This window comes from Diutina rugosa, assembly GCF_008704595.1.
Source record: "Diutina rugosa strain CBS 613 chromosome Unknown scaffold5_size317247, whole genome shotgun sequence".
NCBI lineage: Eukaryota > Fungi > Ascomycota > Pichiomycetes > Serinales > Debaryomycetaceae > Diutina > Diutina rugosa.
The window spans coordinates 27,229-44,969 of record NW_022995213.1 but is presented as its reverse complement, the minus strand read 5'-3'; the positions used below and the strand labels follow the sequence as shown (position 1 = coordinate 44,969).

Sequence of the window (17,741 nt, the reverse complement as noted above, 5' to 3'; positions counted from 1 at the left end):
GTCGAAATGCGGTATTATAATATTACTATATTCATCATCAGGGCTATAATTTACAAGGCGGGGTCGGGCAAGCGGCGGAAGCAGGCGACGAACTTGTCGCCGCGATTGCGCAGCACCTTCTGCCCTTCCTCGGTGGCGTTGTACATAATCTCGACACACTTGTCCTGGGCCTCCCACTCGTGGGGCATCCGCTCGAAGAGCGGGTGGGCCTCCAAATGCTGCACCATCCACTGGTGGAGGTCGGCGACGTCCGTAATCGTATACACGATGCCTCCTTCTCTCAACACGTAGGCGTATTCCGAGAGCAACGTCGTGGTGACGATTCTCGCCTTGTGCTTCCTCTGTTTGAAATGAGGGTCAGGGAAACAGAAAAACATCTTTTGTAACTGACCTTTCTTGAAGAAATTGGGTAAAAACTTCATCGCGTTACCCCGGAGCACGGCAATATTCTGGTAGTTGACCGCATGCTCCAAGTTCTGTTGTCTGAGGGCGATGATTCTGTCTTCAACATACTGAGTGACTTGAGTTCTGATTTCCATCCCCAAAATCAACTTATCCGGGAATTCCGGGGCAAGTTTCGTCAACAACCCACCAAAGCCACACCCGATGTCGGCGATTTCCACTTGGTTATTCTTATAGAGCTTCGGGTAGAGCCGCAGCCAGTCCATCAGTTCTGGCGACTGGGGGTACTCCAACGCGTGGTCGGAAAACGGGTTCGAGTGGGCCCGCTGGCGGTAGAACCGCTTCTTCGGCAAAGCGACAGCATCCTTCTCCTCGACAAACCCCACCTGCTTCGCCTTTTTCCGCGTGTCCTCTTTGTTGCCGCGGTACTGCTTCCGCTTCAGCTGTTCCACCATATCGATGAGATGAGGCGCGCCAACGCTAACTAGACCAAGGCTGAATAGCTAAAGATAAAGCCGGAGACTGGAACGGAAAAATGATGTGAGAATGTTAAGATGATGACACAGATTTGATGCAATTTGTGTAGTCGCTAGTAATTCACCTTATCCATGCGACCGAGAGGTAGTCCTAATCAGTATAATCGACGCCTTGTTAAATCATTGAGATATCGGAAGGAAAGCCTACAACAATATTTAGAAATCGATTCAAGTCTTCGTCCTCAATAGCATTTTAGACACCTACAGCACTACTATAGTAATGACAAGTAATGTGATTCAATTTCTGATATTTCATTACCATATGCTAACGCTACCACGGTTCGGTCATGGAGAACTTTTTGACGCCTTCCTCCGATTGTACGATAAACTCGTAATTGTGAGTCAGGTGGTTTTGGTAAGTCGCCATGGCCCCTCCAAACGCTTCCGTAAGAAGTCTCAAAAGACCCACCCGGTAGGCTCCTGTGAACGAGTTAACGTGGCGTTGGTAGACAAACAACCGCCCTTCAAGGGTACGCTGGTCCTTGGCGCTAATCTCGGCGTGGGTTTCCAATACATGCTTGTATCTGGCGACGAGTGTCTCGATGGCAATTCGGCGCTTAGCTTCGGCGTCGCCTTCGTGCTTTTTCTGGCCGACTATCGAGGCGTCAATGGCTGATTCAAGCTTCAATTCGGCGCTGATCACGTCCATTTCTTGAGTGTAAGTGTGGCGGCACTGTTGGATCAATTGCCACACTTTGAGGCGTTTGTCGTCCGTCAAACCAGCGTGGTTTTGGATAAGACCGTAGATCATCTCGTCGATGTCATGGTGCTTCGCCTGGAGCTCCGCTTGCTTTGAAGCACGGTACTTGTCCGCTTCCACAAGAAAGTTCTGGAAACACTGCTGGTAGTCCATACCCAATTTGGGGTGGACTCCACGGGGTTTATATTAGATGGTACTACTTTCCTTAAATGCCTTGTAAGCATATAGCGTGATAGTTACCTCGGTTACCTCATTGACTTGGAAGAAAGTGATATATAATGAGCTAATATGCTTCCAAGCGAACTTATTCAAAATCAAACAGACGCTTAACTTTAGACTTTTGCATCGTAATTGATCGTTTAACTCGCACTTCTTCTTGTATCCACAAGTAAAGGCATATTTAAACCACTTGCTGCAAATGACTGTACCCTGAATAAGCGATTGCCGTATAACCTTTGTCTAGCTGAGATGGCTTTACGATCAAATATTTGTGTTACAGTTTATTCTAGATTACCTTGAATTACTATGTACAGATGTCTATTTCTCGTCGTTGGCGGCGTCGCCGCCTTGTTGCTTGGCCATGTCGTCCTTACGGGTGTCCAACGTGAGGTACAAGTGGGTCGATGCCAGCTCCAACGTCCGCACCAACCCGGCGCCACCAAGCACCGTCAAAAGCCCCGCCAATTGGCCCTGTAATTGTTGCTTAGTGGGGAGATCCTTAAACTGGTCGACTTGGGCAGCGTCGTACACCGAAGTTTCCACTTGGGCGCCGATAACAAATAACTTTTCGTTGACCAGTTTAAGCGTTTTGAGCACTGCCTTAACCACCAGCGGATCAGTATCATTAATGGCAATCACCGCCGTCGGCCCCTTTAAGAGAGGCGCAAGCGGGTGGACGACGTCCATCGTCGCCTCTCTCGCCAGTTTCAGCGCCGGGTCCGCCTCGTCGGCGCTGCGGAGGTAGGCCTTGTACAACGAGTTACGCAAGTAGACAAGCTTTGCCCCCGCGGCATTGAGTTCCAGTCTGACGCGAGCGTTGTCGACCTTATTGAGGTTGTTGTGGTGGCAATACAACACGATATTGTTGGTGTCGTTGAGGTGTTTGTAGTAGTCAATAAGGAAAGTCTTGCGGGAAAACACGTCCTTAAAGGTGTCTCTGCCCTCTGTCAGAAGGTAAGGAGCGCTCAGCGGAGTCAGCGCAAGGGTGCGGACCAGGTGAAACACCCCCCACGAGCGGGTGAGCCGGGCCACCGCCGCAAACGGGGTTGTAGACGTCAACATCTTTGGGCGGAGGAAGAGATTTTTCAAAGGTTAATGGTAGTTGAGATCGAAGAGTGCGACCTGTCGGGGCTCGTAACGGAAAAGATGACGATTAAAAGAACCTCAGCCGTGAGACCACTATCATCAATATAAGCAAAAAAAACTTAACTAATCAAAGATAGTAATGTCTAATGAGTCATAATAACGAATCTATCGGTGATTGGTATCTGATGTCGTTGGCATCGTCCTAAGTTTTTGTTAGCCTCGTGTGATTGGTAGGGGCACTACCCTCACCCCATTAGGGAGCTTAGACGAGCTCGGAGTATATATCAGACGCCAATCTCCAACCAACCCCACGGATCCATGGACGCCGATGACTTTGTCCTGTCGCTATCGGCGATAGCCTCCCTGGACGATCCTCAGGCTACTGCGGCCAAGCTACCCGGCCACCATAAGACCCGCAAACGGCCGTCAGCCGCTACCGAAGTGGGGCTGAGAAAGACCCGTCCTAACGCCATCACCAACGGCGCTACCGGCGAATTAAACGATAATGTCAATCTGAGACAGGTCGAGTACCATATGCGCACCATCCAGAAGCTGTTGGAGTTCCTTTTGGCTCAAACTAGCCTCCCCGATGCCGGAGATGACCTCGTCAAGCTAGGGCATCGCTTTGTCCACGCTGCTAAAACCAATGATACTGTGGCTAAATTGGTTGATAATCTAGTCAAGAGTAACACCAATAAGGAGGATTGGCAGGATATCATCGGTGATGATGAGATCATGACTAATGCTCTAAATGATACCAAAGAAGTTTCTAGCCGATCTGGTGAGGTGGCTAAGCCGAGAGTGGTTAAAGGGGCACCTCTGTTACCTCCTATCCCTGATACAAAACTCTATCAGCAGGTGTTCACCCATAAATCGAGTGTTCTGGATAAGTTCTACCTTTCAGCTGTCGAGCTCTTAAAACTCCATAACGAGCGGCTAGAATTTTTGGGTGATTCCATCATCAATAACATCGTGACGGTGATGCTTTACGAGCGGTTTCCTGATCTTTCTGAAGGTCAATTGTCGCAACGGCGCTCGGAACTCATTTGTAACAAAACCCTTACCGAGTTCCTGAAGCTCTACGGGTTTCCTGACCTACTCAAACTGAACCTTGACCGTGCTGTGATTGAGTCAGGTGCTCAAAAGGCCTATGCCGATATCTTTGAGGCCTATGTCGGTGCGTTAACGGTGACCCACTACCCGAACATGGACCCGGTGAGACAATGGGTCCATCAGTTATATGAACCGAAATTACAAGAAATGGAGCGGGGGCTCGAACACGCCGAGATCAATAAGGACGCCAAGCTGGTGCTCTATTCGTTAGTGGGGCTGGCACTGGCCCACCCCGAGTATAAAGTGATTGCTAAGGGTAACGGCACTTCGGAGCCGTTTGTCGTTGAGTGTCGTCTTGGCGGTGAAGTTGTTGGTGTTGGTGAAGCCAATAACCAGAAGAACGCTGGTCTCCGAGCGGCGATGGAGGCGTTGAAGCGCACTGACGTCATTGAGAAGTACTACAAGTTGCGCCTCGAACAGGAACCGCTGGTGACGCAAATCCTGACCAAGAAACAGGTGACGGCGTCAGGAAACTTTGACGCCGTCGACTGGAGTCTATTCCCCGTTCCCAACGGCGACGACTCCCTCAAACTCCGTAACCAGACCAAGAACGAGCTCTACGGGCTCTGTGGCCGCCAGTTCAACGAGACCCCGATCTACCGCATGACCGAGCACCTGAAGCTGGACTACGAGGCCCACTTGTACGTCGGCGACCACATGTTGCTGAAGGGGCGGGCGGACCTGCGGAAGAAGGCGATGACGCGGGCGGCGATGGCGCTCACGGCCAACCGTCCGGCGATGGTGGCCCTTTTCGGTGAGGACTACGAGAGCAAGTGATGACCCAGCATTAGCATTTACAGAGCATAGAGAGCATAAACGAAATTAATAAGTTTTGGAGTCTAAGTACGTTTAATAAGATAGCGAAATTTTTCATCCATTTGATAAGGAGGAAAGTCAATAATATTCGTATGCGATCTAGGTTGTACATTTGGTGATTGTCGCTGCTGGATAGGGACGACATTCCAACCACTTCCCATTGCCACGGCCTAATTTAGTAGTAGAGGTAAACCCACTAAATTACCATATATACGCACATTCCCTGCTCTCTTACACCCACACTACACAACAATGGCTGCTCAACAACAACAATCCAACAACCAAACCCCCAAGGACAACTATTCCCTCGAAAAGGACTTCCGTTTCTTCGACTTGTGCGTGATTGTTTAATTTTCGACTATATATAGTAAATGGACACTCCTGCTAAATTGTTAGGATCATGGGATTCAAGAGTGTAGTGACAATTTCGAAATCAATGTCTACCCGGTTTCCTCGGCGTTGGAACCTGCGCATCGCTTCCAGGGGAGGCCCTGTACATGTACCGATTGCACCTGCAAGTGGCTACCACGTACTCCATACATACGGTCTACACTGAAATGATGCGATTCACAAATTGAACTAATTACCTTGAATGACAGTGATCTGGTGACTGGAACCGATCACCTTTAGGTCTATTAATTGGCACTTTGTTCGAATAGTGAGGGGCTTTAATAATTCTGCGATTGACGCTTCATTGCTTAATCTAATAAAGTGTGTATTATTTAGAAGGTAAGCGTGCTACGGAGAAGGTTTAGGCAACACATACCCTTCCGCGATTACTGAGTTTTCTTAGTGTCCTTCTTGCCCTTCTTGTCGCCCTTCTTCGCCTTGGTGGGGGCCTTAATCGTCTTCTTATCGGTCTCTTCGCCTTCTTCCTTAGGCGAGCGGAGCCACCAAATACCCCACACTAAGAGCACTCCCACGAAGTCAAGCACGGTCTCAACCACCTGGTGTTCAGCGAGGATCATGGGGGTTAACACAAGCACTTCGGCAAAGTCCGAAGCACCGCCAAACGAAAGAGGGCCGGCGAGTTGCGGCAATTGCATGAGCATCTTCTTACCCACGACGTAGTAGGCAAAGAACACGAGCATGGCGCCGTTGACCGACTTGCGCCAGGCGTGGAACTCGTTGGTTTTCTTGCGCAATCTCCACAAGCAGACAAAGCCCAAGGCGATGGTGCCGTTGACGATAGCCGACATCGAGAGGGCAAAGTACACCACGGCAGCGGTAGCGCTGGCATCGGTGACCCGGTGGAGGTAGGGTTTAACCGAGTCGGCGTAGCGGACAAACGTCACCACCAGCTGGTAGACGACGTCCCAGGGGATACCGTTAACGGAGATCTTCTTCACTTGGAACTCTTGAGGGATGGCGAGGAACATGCCGAACACCACTTCACGCATCACCCAACCAGATAAGTAGATGGTGAACGTCGCGGGGAACCACCAGCGGAAGCCCAGGTACGCCAGAATCAAGGCCAAGGGGATCGAGGCCAAGATGACGTTGCCTTCATTATTTTCAACAATGTAGATGAAATCGCTAAGCATTTCCTGTAACCCTGAGGTATCCAAGGGGAATTGGAGACATAAGTATTCAGTTGCAGCAATCATTGTCATTACAATCAAGTTAATAGCGACAACGTTGGCAATGGGGGTAGGGGCACCAATGAGCTTAAAGATGGTGATTGCCACCACCAGCAACGCCATCAGCACCAAGTGGTTGTACAAGTGGCCAGGAAGTTCTATGACAAGCGGTTCGTCCACTACCTTCACGCTAATGAGGTAAGGAGGGTTTTCCGGCAGTTTCGGCACGTAGAGACAAAACACACCCGGGGCAGTCAAATTAGTGGTCAATTTCTGGTTGAATGTCTCGGTGACCCAGTGGTCGGGCATCAGGCGGCGTTTAAACGTGAATTCCTGAGTGGCGGGCGAGTAGTCGACCAACCGGTTCAACAGGCCCTTAATGTAGGTATCGTTGTAGAACTCGTCCAAATTAGGCCATTGCGGCACGTTGATGCCGTCGCGGTAGTCGCCAATGATCAAAGGAAGCGGGCGGAGGTAGGGTGTCTGGAGATTCAACTCGAGCGCCGTGGCGTTCAGCACCAGCTCCACCATCACACACGCCCCCGCCCGGGCGGGAGTCAAGTGGAACTCGCGGTACAGCACCGCCACCACGCCGTACACAAACACTAGCGCCTGGAGCACTCTGGTAACCAACATAGTGTACAGACCAGATAAATTAGTCACGGGACAATAATTGGTAGGGGGATATATGGGAAAAAGTGCGAGCGCGTCGGAAGACGTGTCGGGAGTGGGGTCGCGTGTTTTTTTTCAGTGAACAATAGACAATGGAGTGTACAGTGGAGTGTGTAGTGCCCAAGCGGTGGCGGGTACGGGATTTCCAGGAAGTTCCGAGCTCCGAAAACTGGGGGGAGCCAGTGGCAAGGGGGAGGGGGAGATTTGCGGGTTTAAGCGGGGTTGTAGAAGCAAGATCGTTCGTATGGAGATATACGGCGCCATGGAAGGGAATAATTTGGCGAGATAACAGGGATATATGGGGTAGGCGGCAGCAGCAACCGAACGATCGCGAGCGGCAGTGCCGCCACGCCCTGGCGCTGGGTGTTTTTGGTAGGGACACGTCTGGCTAGTGATTTTGTTGGTTTGGACACGACCCATGCCACCGAACGAAAAGCGTGGAAGATGCCCAGCGGATAACGTGCGGCAGCTGGTGCCGACGCCGCGAAGGATCCCGGCATCGCTGGCCGACGGGACAAAAACATACTAGCAGAGAAACACGCCACAAAACCGGGGGCCTCGAATATCTCCGAGCGAAGCTTGGCGTAGACCATTGCCGTACGGGATTTACTCAGCACACGAGGAGAAGGATCAGATGGGTCAACTAGATGGGTAAACCCGATGAGGCTTAGACCTCTAGGATGAGTGACCTTAACGTGTTTCCCAAATGACACAACCGAAAGATAATTCGAAAAGAATTATAGTGATCATCATCGTAGCACCTTAACCTGTTCCATCACACTAGACCAGACCGACAACCAATATAACGGCAACAATACCCTTGAGGACAGATTTAAGTTTTCGGAATTATTAGCCACATGGCTTTAGTGGACGGCGACAGTCTAGACCCTCGGCATTGGCGGTACCCATGTTGTCTAGACAACCGCTGTCACAGCGATAACAGCGTCTCTCACTCAGTTAGTAAGTCAAGTAGACCTTTTTATTTGTTATTTAAGGAAATGACACTCGATTTCCAGGCGGGAGTCGGGCATAGACGAGGGGGTGGTAGAATGCACGCGGGCAAAGTCAGCGTGACCACAGGGTGGGCAACCCAGGATTTCGGGGCGTGGAATGTGCAGGGATGTCGACTACATCCCATACACACGGGGGGGGATGGGGTGGAACACCGAGGAACACGTCAAAACAGATATGAGTGACAGGTTCTTTGACGGAATCAGGTGAGGCAAAAGATTGTGCATCACTGGAAAGCAGTCTAGCTTGAGCGAGCGGTAGGAGGCGATGATTGGGTGAATCTGATGGATATGCTCAAATTTTTGTTCAGATTTTATTGTTGGCGTATTCCCCACACTACGAGTTAAACCCGGGATTGATTTATCATCCCAGGTGGCGAGCCCTGGAGTTACACAGCATGCTCGCTGCGGGGCATCGAAGGCAAATGACAATAATATTAATTACGGCGAGGCTCGCTAACGTGCAGTGTCGCATAATATCCGGGCGAAGAAGGCCCATATGGCATATACAGGCGTCGGCGTGCGTCAGGTACGATGTTGACCCCCCTTCTGGCGATGGATATCAACACGACCTGAATCATGCAAAATGGGATAAATGACCCCAGGCAGCAGCGCCAATGGGGTTGGAAAATGTAAGCGATTATCATACGGTATGTTTCGTGTTTTTACAAGTCATCCCTCGAAATCACGTCAAGCTGGGAGGAGGGCCTTTCCCCACCAAAATCTCCAGCCACCGCCCCAGCCCCGCGTCCAAATCCGTTTCGTTCCACACCCGCTCAAGGATATGAATGACTCGTTCCACTTGGGCCAGGTGACGGCTCCCTCCGATGCGATCAAGCTGGTATAATATCCCCCAGCGGAGGTCATCGCTATCAGCCAGTACCACACCGATGACAAAAAGCGGCCATATAAGGGCGGGAGTAGGCTCGGAAATCTGGGCAACAATGTCGAGCACGGCACAGCTGACTTGTTTCACTTGGCGGAACTTATCGGCGTACACCTTAGGCAGTTCAGGTGGTGCGATTTCTGCTGGGATGTCATGGCGAAGATTAAAGTATTCCACGTCGACTCGAGCAAATAAGTAGACGATGGCAGCAAGCCGCTTCGCTTCAAATACTTGTGATAAGGCTTGGGCTCCCATATCGGTTGTAGGGTACTGGTATAGCTGTACCAATTGGGCCTCAATGGCGTGGCGCTCATTTGACACCCAACCATAATCATTATCTGAAGGGTTAGAGCGTTGTACCATCGCTTCATACTGACGGGCTAAACGGGTAGTTTGGTGAATCAACAGCAATAGTCGTGCCAGCGTCCCGAATACCGCCAGTATTCCTGGATTTAAGTGATGCCCCATATCATTAATCAATGAATCAGATACTGAAAAATTGACCGATGAGGCACGCCTTTTGGGCGGTTCCCAGGCACTGACCGACGCCACTTCGTGGTTTACGAAAACCTCAATGAGAAATCGACCCATAAGTGTCGGGTTAGTGGTTATTGCTGGCTGCAAAAGTAGACTGCGGGCGTCGTGAATGTGCGCGAGCCACTGCGCCGGGCGCCCACTACCAATGTCGCCAAGCGCAAGCACTATATGAGTCGCCACCACGTCGTCCCACTGGTGCGGCGCCACCGCTTGGTCCTGGTACTGTTTGATGATTTCTGGTAGCATTGTCAGCGTTTGAGAGTGTAGTGTCAGCGCCACGGCGGCGTAGCGGCGGCGGTTAGCCCCTAGATTAAAAGCATTTTGGGCGCCCTGGGCGCTGGCGACGTCGCTGGCGGCGACGGCCACGATTGCAGTAAATAACAATGTCAGCTGAAGCGCTAATTGAGTAATTGCCCTCAATTGCAGGTCGTCGCTGCCCGTAATGACAAATCTGGGAACCATGGTGTGGCTCCAATGGTTGAATAACCAATTCTGTTCGTCGGCCAGCGCCACTACTGGTGCCGCCATTGGCGCCAGCGCCGGCGCCCGCGCCGCGCTATCAGCGCTCGGTATAGTTTCACAGTCGTAGATCTTGTTGAAATCACTGCCAAAGGCGTTTATAAAAAACGGGAACGGCGCCGTGGATCGCACCCACACCACCTTGGGGTCGGAGCAAATTGCTTGCGTCAATGTCTGCTGTCTCTGTTCATTGGGTAGTAGATAGCGCCGACGCAGCTGTTGGCTGATCATCTTGTTGAGCTTTGACCGGCCAAACAGGATGCCTTTAGCCAACGCCTCGTCCTCCCAAAGAAGCACGAGCCCGTAGGAGCACGGTAAGTTGAGGCGCAAGCAGTTGGTGCACCGGGGGCGATGTTCATCGCATTTCACTCGTCGCCGTTTGCAAGTGAGGCACCCGTTGCGGCTGCGCTTATCGCAGCGGCGGCGCCGGCGCTGTCTCGGCGGCTGTCCTGACGATTGTCTCGACGGCGGGTGGGGGGGCAGCAGCAACGATGGCAGCAGCGACATCCCCACAGGACTGGCGGAGGGCGGGCGCGCTGAATGGGAGGTGTGTTCAATTTTTTCCCGGCGACAGAAAAGCGGTGGCTAGGTGCCGGCATCTGTTCCGTTGATATATTTTGTGCATTTGGGCTTTGAACAAAAGCAACTGGGGGGCGTCTGCCTCGCCTGGTTCGGGCCTGCATGAAAAGCGTGTATTTTATTACGCCGCGTCGCACTGCCTGGCGTTCTCTTTGATACGTCAAAAAATACGGGGATATTCGTAGGCGAGCCCTGGGACTCACACACATACATTCCTTCTTCTCTGGTATCGACCTGCCCCGATTCTCAAGCTAGACCTCATCATCTGGGGTGACAAACGAGCGAAGAAGCAGCCCTGGCATCAAGGTTCCCCTTTAGGCATCGATAAGCATTGCTTCCCATTCCCCCTTGTTACACCCTGTAAGTCAGCATTTTTACTCTTATTGTATGCCCTGTCTGTCATCTAGCTTCCCAACATATTTTGGGGGGTGTGAGTCGAGTCGAACTGCTCTCGCTGGGTGCGTACCTCTCCCGGCATCGCTGCCGGTGCCCCTTGGTGTCTCGTCATCGTGCTCTGACGTGCCCGCGCGATAATTTAGGTTCAGGTGCTTGTTTCGGTGTCATATGTACGCGAAGCCCAGAGAGAGAGCATCGCCAGCGGAGGTAACGGCTAGGCGGCTGCCAGCATGAGCCAGCACCAAATTCTTCAATTTGTGGTGGTAGTTTTTGTGGGCTAGTTTTGGCGGAGCCATCAAAGCCCCTTCAATTGAACCTAAGATTGCCGACATCGAACACGAGTTCCATTGTATTATTCGAGATTGAGGCAAGGTAGCAATGCATGATACTTGTGATCCTAGTTTACTCCCATTTGGTCATGAGTTGCCAATTTCAGCGGCACCTTCATCGTCATTTTCGGTGCCTTTTTCAAACCCCCCCAAATAATATATTATTGCGATGAAACGGAGATTACCCTCGCCACAGGTCGGCGTTGCCCGCTACGGCAATCGTTCCTTCCCCTGGTAGGAGTCCATTGCTTTCTTTCGCTGCAGATCGAAAGATGGATCTGGAGTACTTCACCATCGGACACCGATGCACACTTTTCGTTTTCTGGGAATATCGACCCCTGTAGTTACCATCACAACCTTGACAAAAAAACATTCCAGAAAAAAATATGAAAAGAAAAAGTAAAATCTTCGGCAATTATCGAGAGATTGTCTCGACAACCTAAGGGCACTGCATTAACCTAATCAGGTAGGGGTCCCCGTTGGGTGAGATTCTTAGTGTGTGAGTGAGCCCTGGTGGTCCCCCGATTGCCGAACCCAGGGGTGTGTGCTCTTATATTGCCCAAACCGTTTGTTTGCTGTTCAGCCAAAAGAAGTCAACATACTCGAAACCACTAAGGAATGCAATCGAGCCAGCCTTCTCGGCACTAGCATAGGGGAATGTCGAGCGTTTTGTGGCCTAGATGTTCTGGCTCATCAACCTTCTTTCGGTACATACAAGACGTCTTCCGACACTGCTTCCGACACTTTATCGCACTGCGCCGGCACTACTCCGAGAAAGCCGCACAGGAGCCGCACACCCCCATTACGAAGCGCGCGCCAACCGCACACCCAACCAACTACAACCCGTCTCCCTTATCCCGCCATGTCGAATTCCTCACGCAAAAAGCTCCTTCTCATGGGCCGCTCGGGGCTGGGGAAGCTGTCGATGCGGCTGATCATCTTCTCCAACTACCTGGCCTTTGATACGCGTCGCCTCGGCGCCACCATCGACGTCGAACACTCCCACCTCCGCTTCCTCGGCAATATGACGTTAAACCTCTGGGATTGCGGCGGCCAGGACGTGTTTATGGATAACTACTTCGGCTCGCAGCAGGACCACATCTTCAAGATGGTCCAGGTGCTCATCCACGTGTTTGACGTCGAGCTGAAGCTGATCAACAAGGATATCGATACTTTCGTCAAGCTGTTGACGATGCTCCAAAAATACAGTCCCCAGGCGAAAATATTTGTGTTGGTGCACAAGATGGACTTGGTCCAGCTCGATAAGCGCGAGGAGTTGTTTGAAATGATGATGGAGAAGCTACAGGCGACGGCCGACCCTTACCGATTCCAGCTTAAGGGGTTCCCCACGTCGATCTGGGACGAGCTGTTGTATAAGGCGTGGTCGCAGATCGTGTGTCTGTTGATCCCCAACATGCTGACGTACCACCAGCTGCTCCTAAAGTTTAACCGCATCTTAGATGCCGAAGAGATGATTCTTTTTGAAAAGACGACGTTCTTGGTGATCTCGTCGACGCTGGCTAATACCCCGGACTTGGACCCTAAACGGTTCGAAAAGATCTCCAATATCATCAAGAACTATAAGCAGCTGGTGACGAAATTGCGCACCACTTTCGCCAACTTGGTGATTAGGGGTTCAAATAACCTCCACTTCTATCTCGATGCGCTTACCGATAATATGGTGGTGATGATTGTCTTGAGGGAAAAGCCAGGCATGCTGCAAGACTTCCTTGTGCTTGATAATATCAAGGCGGCCCGTAAATGGTTTGAAGAGATTGAGAAGTCCGACGGCAAGAAAGCCGTCGATGAACCCAAACATAAGCTTGTGCAAGCCTAGGCGACCTATACATTTTGTACCAATTTGAGCCACAGTTGTTAATCCACCGAGAAGAAGTATCGGTGGCAACATTGACTTCAACTAATGTTACTATCGAGATCGTCACCGGGACCTGGCTGCACTGAAAGCCACAGCAATCGGCCTGACGAGACCCGACGCCATTGACCAGTGGTGTTGGGCACAAAGAGCTCACACTAGCCAGGAAGTACATCGCCACGTTGATGACAAACTACGCAGTATCAGCAGTAGCCACTGAACCACAATGTGTCGTGCCAACTAAAAACATTATCACGAGACACATCAACCTATACCAATACATTCCAACCTCTGCTTTCTTCCCATGCCATGTATTACTCGTTCTATTACTCTCTAATTTGCTCAAAGCTGGATCTTCGGGAGGGCGTACGCCTCGGTGGTGGGCAACAGCAACAACGGGCGCTCGACCACCACCATCAGCAGCGCCAGCAACGGCGCCGCCTTGATGATGGGCCGGTACTTCTCGGTGACGCTGAACGACGCCAGCAGCGCGTCCACCGCCACCTCGGTCCCCTGGCGGCTCCGCTTCTTCCCCAGCGCCAGCGACATCAGCAGCATGTCGAAGTACGCCAACCACAGCGTCCCGTACACCCAGAGCTTGGAGTCGAGGTAGAAACACCCCTCGACGGGGGCGTCGTGGGCCAACAGCACAAACCGGGCCGGCATCTTTTGGTGGGCATTCAGCCACGGGGTAAGCAATTGCAGTCCCTGGACGAACACTTCCTTGATCGAGGCGCTATCGCTGTAGACGGCTAAACGGTCGTCGCCGGTGAATGTCATCTGACAGCCCCCGGAGATCTTGGTGAGCCGGCGGCCTGAGTTCTCGTGGTACACTTCCAAGTCGCCGTTGTGGCGGAGAATGACCACCGACGACGAGTCAGGCAGCACCGCCACCTGTCTCAGTGTCAGCCTCAGCCCTAGGGTTTCCAATTCGGTATCAAGCAGGATGGAGTCGGCAGTGATGGAGAAGCGGTAGATCTCTTCCTCAGCAGTGATGGCCACGAGCTTCGAGCCCACCCATCTCACAAACTTAGCCCCCGGGTTGATCTCTTCAAACTGGGCGTCTTTCACCTTGGTCACCTCCAATTTGGCTCCAGCGTCAACAATGGCAAACACCTTGATGGCGTTAATGGTGGCGACGGCGATATAGTCGTCGGACATGTCGACAGACGTGACATTCTCTTCGGCGTTGATGATGAGTTTCGCCACCAATTGCGGGGTCAGATTCTCCACGCGCCATACTTTGACGAACTGGTCACTGAACAACCCGACAAAGTTCTTATAGGTGAAGGTATTGCTTATCTGCTGGTCCACGGTAAACTTCTTATACTCGCCGTCCAAGAACTCCAGCACCAGCAGCACCACAATCAGCCGCTCGATGCCTCCCAGCACCAACCAATCGTCAAAGATGGCTAAAGTACGCACGTCGTTAGCGTGGAGCAACCGGTTAAACGAGTGGGCCCATTTCAGCAGCTTTTTCAGCTCGACAAGCGTGAACTGGTGGATCTTTCGGTCAACCCCAGCAGAGAATACCTTGGTGCCATCGCTACTGACGGCAAGCGCCAACACATCGGCGTCATGAGGCGAGAAACTCTGTAAAAGCGTCAGTGTCTTCACGTCCCAGAACTTGACCTGGCCCGTAGAGTCCCCCAGCACAAACTGCGAACCCCCCGGGATCACCGCCAACAGCCACACGAGTGTCAGTTCCGTCTTCAGCTTATCCACCCTCATCGTCGCAAGCATTCGCCCTCTTTCGTTCACCAGCCACAGGCGAATACGGCCATCGGCACACCCACCAATCACGACATTATCGTCAATCCACTTGATCAGCATCACCCTCAGGTCCTGGCGTTGTAAGATCAGCTGGTACTCGACGACCCCGCCTTCAATCAGCATGATTACGACGGAACCGTCGTCACAGCCGGCGGCAAGGTGGGTGCCGCTGGGGTTGGCGTCGACGCACCACACGACGCCGGCGTTGCAGTCGTAGTTCAGCTTCGGTCGCCACGTGTCCAAGTCCCATTCGGTGACCATGGTCGAGCCCCCAACGGTGAATATACGCCCGTCGGCGGAGCAGATGCCTTCGACTGACAGCGACGCCGTCCCCGGGATGGTTACCAAGTGGGTCCAGTGGGTGGGGTCCCACACCTCGAGCTGGCCGTTGGACCGACCCACAACGTAGCGGCCATCGTCGGTGAAACAACTCAGAAGGATCGTCGCCGGGGTATAGTCGACAAACCGGCACCGGTGCACGTCCATGGTGTGATGAGATGCCATCGCGCGCGCCGCACCTGTAGACGACCACAGTAAGGGAAACGACAACTCTAATGAACAAAGGAAACTGCAACTTTATGAAACGGAAGAAGGAGCAAATCTGTTTCAGATTCTGAAGAAATTAGTTTAAATTCTGATAAATTGTCACTAGCAATAGAATTTGTGGGAGTTGTAAGTGTACCCCAAAACTATGAGATGAGCTTGAAAGGTTGCCAGATCCTTGGACCATAGCGATCAAAATGGATGCCAGTAGTTTGGATAGTACAATCTTAGGCTATTTTATCAGTGATAAGGTGGTCGGCTTGAGAGACAGTGCCTATATGCATGAAGTCGTGGTTATTTACAACGGTGATTTAGGTACAAAAAGTTTACCATCAGTTTGATATTACCTATACTAGCCATACGTGTTTGAAAAATTTGAGGAGACATCTGTTAGAAGACCATTTGTTGGTGCCATATCCACTATTACAGTAATTGTCAATTTCGTCACGAAGTGACTAGCAAACTGTAATTGATTAGGAATATGAGTTTGGTAGATGAAAGCAAAGACCCATCAAGATACACATAGGCTCGTGGCATATAGAGGACAAACAAGAGCTTAAAATCGCTCGCGTTATCAAACCTTCTATTGTTTGTTTATTCTACTGGGGGCGACGGCCAGCCGACTAGACAAACCCCCCTCTACCTTCTTCCTAGACACCTAGACAAACCCGACGAACGCGTTCATGAACCGCAACAACCGCAAGAACCACTTGTTCTCGTCCAGCACCACCATGTTGATCACCAACTCCTTATGGCGACGCCCACCCTCGGACAGCAGCACCACCGTGCGCTTGACGTGGACGTTCTTCTTTAAGCACCACACCACAAATAATACTGCCAACACGGAGAGGGAGAAGCTCTTGAGTAAACGCCACCCGTAGCCGGCAAGCATGCGTGCCCACCGCCGTAACCGCTGTCTCAAGATGGTATAGGCATCGACTTCATCCTCGGGGGTTCCCCTCCCGCTCAGCACCAGGTGGCGCCGCTGGTGGACGTATTCCCTCGTAAGCTTATTCACCACCACGTTCATCTCCCGCTGCCAATTGCGGAACTCCTCGATGGTCTGCTGGGGTGGTTGTTGAAGCTGTTGCTGTTGTTGCGCTTGTTGCTGGGCGTGGGAGAGCGCCAGGTGGTACACCAGGGGCGCCACTAGCGAGCCACCAAACCCACGGTCGTCCAGAGCGATCAGCCGCCGCAGGTGCGAGTATATCCTCTGCAAATTGTTGCGGTACACCGAATTGGTGCCTCCCAGGTACTGAGAGAACAGCGGCAGCCGCGGCGGCAACGGGTAGTCGTGGTGAGGCGCCAGCACCACTAGTTCCTCATCGGGAAGGTCTTTGATCTGATCCCAAAGAAACTCTAATTCTGCCAATAGCTCACGCGCTTCCGGCGTTCCCAGCGCATACACTTTCATCGTCTCGATCAAGTAGGCGATATACCGCCGCTTGGCCTCGGTCTTCAGCACCCCCAGCTCCCGTTTCCACGCGTCCCACTTCTTCTTGGCGCCTTCGTCCTCAGCGGTGAACCCCACGGGACGAGGCATGACGCCGTCGACGTCGCCCTCGGTCGCCTGCTTGTATAATCCGTAGAGTTTGATGCGGTTCTCCGCTGGGGGGCGGGGCAACGTGCCGTAATTCAGCCGGCTCAGGAGGGCCCTGATCGTCAGAATCGCCTTGAAGAACACCCGGTCTGCTGTTAGTACTCACATTCAAGCCAAAATTGGTCTGTTATCGCTGTTTCTTACCGATTGAGTCTGCCATGGTGAGGGTGATTGTTGTGTGCCACTGCGAGCGCGCTTGTGATTGTCGCGGGGCACCCCGCTAAGCGAGTCCTGACAAACAATGGGACGGATTAAAGCGAGTCAAATGAGGGTGGCATTCCAGAAATTGACCTAGATGACTCTGTAGAGTTGGTTTAAATGCTATAATTTCATAGTTTTGTCTCAAAACGCTGTAATATTGGCACACGGCTACTGCCAATTTGAGGGATCAGCCGAGATCGGTGGGGTATTATCGCCAGTCACAAGAGCGCGCCTCCCCACACTAATCGACGATCCAAGCAATTATAGTGGGTAGTGATTCATGTGATGGTGCTAGGTGCACGTTACCGTTGAGGAAAGATTGCGGTGACGCTGTGAACATCTCTAGTCACGGAGGAAACTGAACTGACTAG

General features: G+C 51.9%; 9 protein-coding genes across 9 annotated transcripts; 2 read left to right on the top strand and 7 right to left on the bottom strand. All coding sequences in view use genetic code 12, as the record gives it.

The window, feature by feature from the left end:
* Positions 1–50: 50 nt before the first annotated feature.
* On the bottom strand, positions 51–857 carry DIURU_005626 (tRNA (guanine46-N7)-methyltransferase; the record flags this gene model as incomplete). Its single annotated transcript, XM_034158629.1, has 1 exon — positions 51–857. One exon carries the CDS (start codon positions 855–857, stop codon positions 51–53), a length of 807 nt encoding a protein of 268 aa, XP_034009474.1.
* A 352-nt stretch (positions 858–1,209) lies between these two features.
* DIURU_005625 (uncharacterized protein) lies at positions 1,210–1,791 on the bottom strand (the record flags this gene model as incomplete). The annotated part of the gene is made up of 1 exon (XM_034158628.1): positions 1,210–1,791. The coding sequence occupies one exon, from the start codon at positions 1,789–1,791 to the stop codon at positions 1,210–1,212; it is 582 nt and encodes a 193-aa protein (XP_034009473.1).
* Positions 1,792–2,175: 384 nt separating this feature from the next.
* On the bottom strand, positions 2,176–2,919 carry DIURU_005624 (mitochondrial 54S ribosomal protein uL10m; the record flags this gene model as incomplete). Its single annotated transcript, XM_034158627.1, has 1 exon — positions 2,176–2,919. The coding sequence occupies one exon, from the start codon at positions 2,917–2,919 to the stop codon at positions 2,176–2,178; it is 744 nt and encodes a 247-aa protein (XP_034009472.1).
* A 342-nt stretch (positions 2,920–3,261) lies between these two features.
* DCR1 (ribonuclease III) lies at positions 3,262–4,833 on the top strand (the record flags this gene model as incomplete). Its single annotated transcript, XM_034158626.1, has 1 exon — positions 3,262–4,833. The coding sequence occupies one exon, from the start codon at positions 3,262–3,264 to the stop codon at positions 4,831–4,833; it is 1,572 nt and encodes a 523-aa protein (XP_034009471.1).
* An 815-nt stretch (positions 4,834–5,648) lies between these two features.
* Positions 5,649–7,088, bottom strand: DIURU_005622 (uncharacterized protein; the record flags this gene model as incomplete). The annotated part of the gene is made up of 1 exon (XM_034158625.1): positions 5,649–7,088. The coding sequence occupies one exon, from the start codon at positions 7,086–7,088 to the stop codon at positions 5,649–5,651; it is 1,440 nt and encodes a 479-aa protein (XP_034009470.1).
* Positions 7,089–8,819: 1,731 nt separating this feature from the next.
* Positions 8,820–10,019, bottom strand: DIURU_005621 (uncharacterized protein; the record flags this gene model as incomplete). The annotated part of the gene is made up of 1 exon (XM_034158624.1): positions 8,820–10,019. The coding sequence occupies one exon, from the start codon at positions 10,017–10,019 to the stop codon at positions 8,820–8,822; it is 1,200 nt and encodes a 399-aa protein (XP_034009469.1).
* Positions 10,020–12,242: 2,223 nt separating this feature from the next.
* GTR1 (Rag GTPase) lies at positions 12,243–13,217 on the top strand (the record flags this gene model as incomplete). The annotated part of the gene is made up of 1 exon (XM_034158623.1): positions 12,243–13,217. The coding sequence occupies one exon, from the start codon at positions 12,243–12,245 to the stop codon at positions 13,215–13,217; it is 975 nt and encodes a 324-aa protein (XP_034009468.1).
* Positions 13,218–13,595: 378 nt separating this feature from the next.
* Positions 13,596–15,512, bottom strand: UTP4 (Utp4p; the record flags this gene model as incomplete). Its single annotated transcript, XM_034158621.1, has 1 exon — positions 13,596–15,512. One exon carries the CDS (start codon positions 15,510–15,512, stop codon positions 13,596–13,598), a length of 1,917 nt encoding a protein of 638 aa, XP_034009467.1.
* A 715-nt stretch (positions 15,513–16,227) lies between these two features.
* On the bottom strand, positions 16,228–17,112 carry DIURU_005618 (uncharacterized protein; the record flags this gene model as incomplete). Its single annotated transcript, XM_034158620.1, has 1 exon — positions 16,228–17,112. One exon carries the CDS (start codon positions 17,110–17,112, stop codon positions 16,228–16,230), a length of 885 nt encoding a protein of 294 aa, XP_034009466.1.
* Between the last annotated feature and the right edge of the window lie 629 nt (positions 17,113–17,741).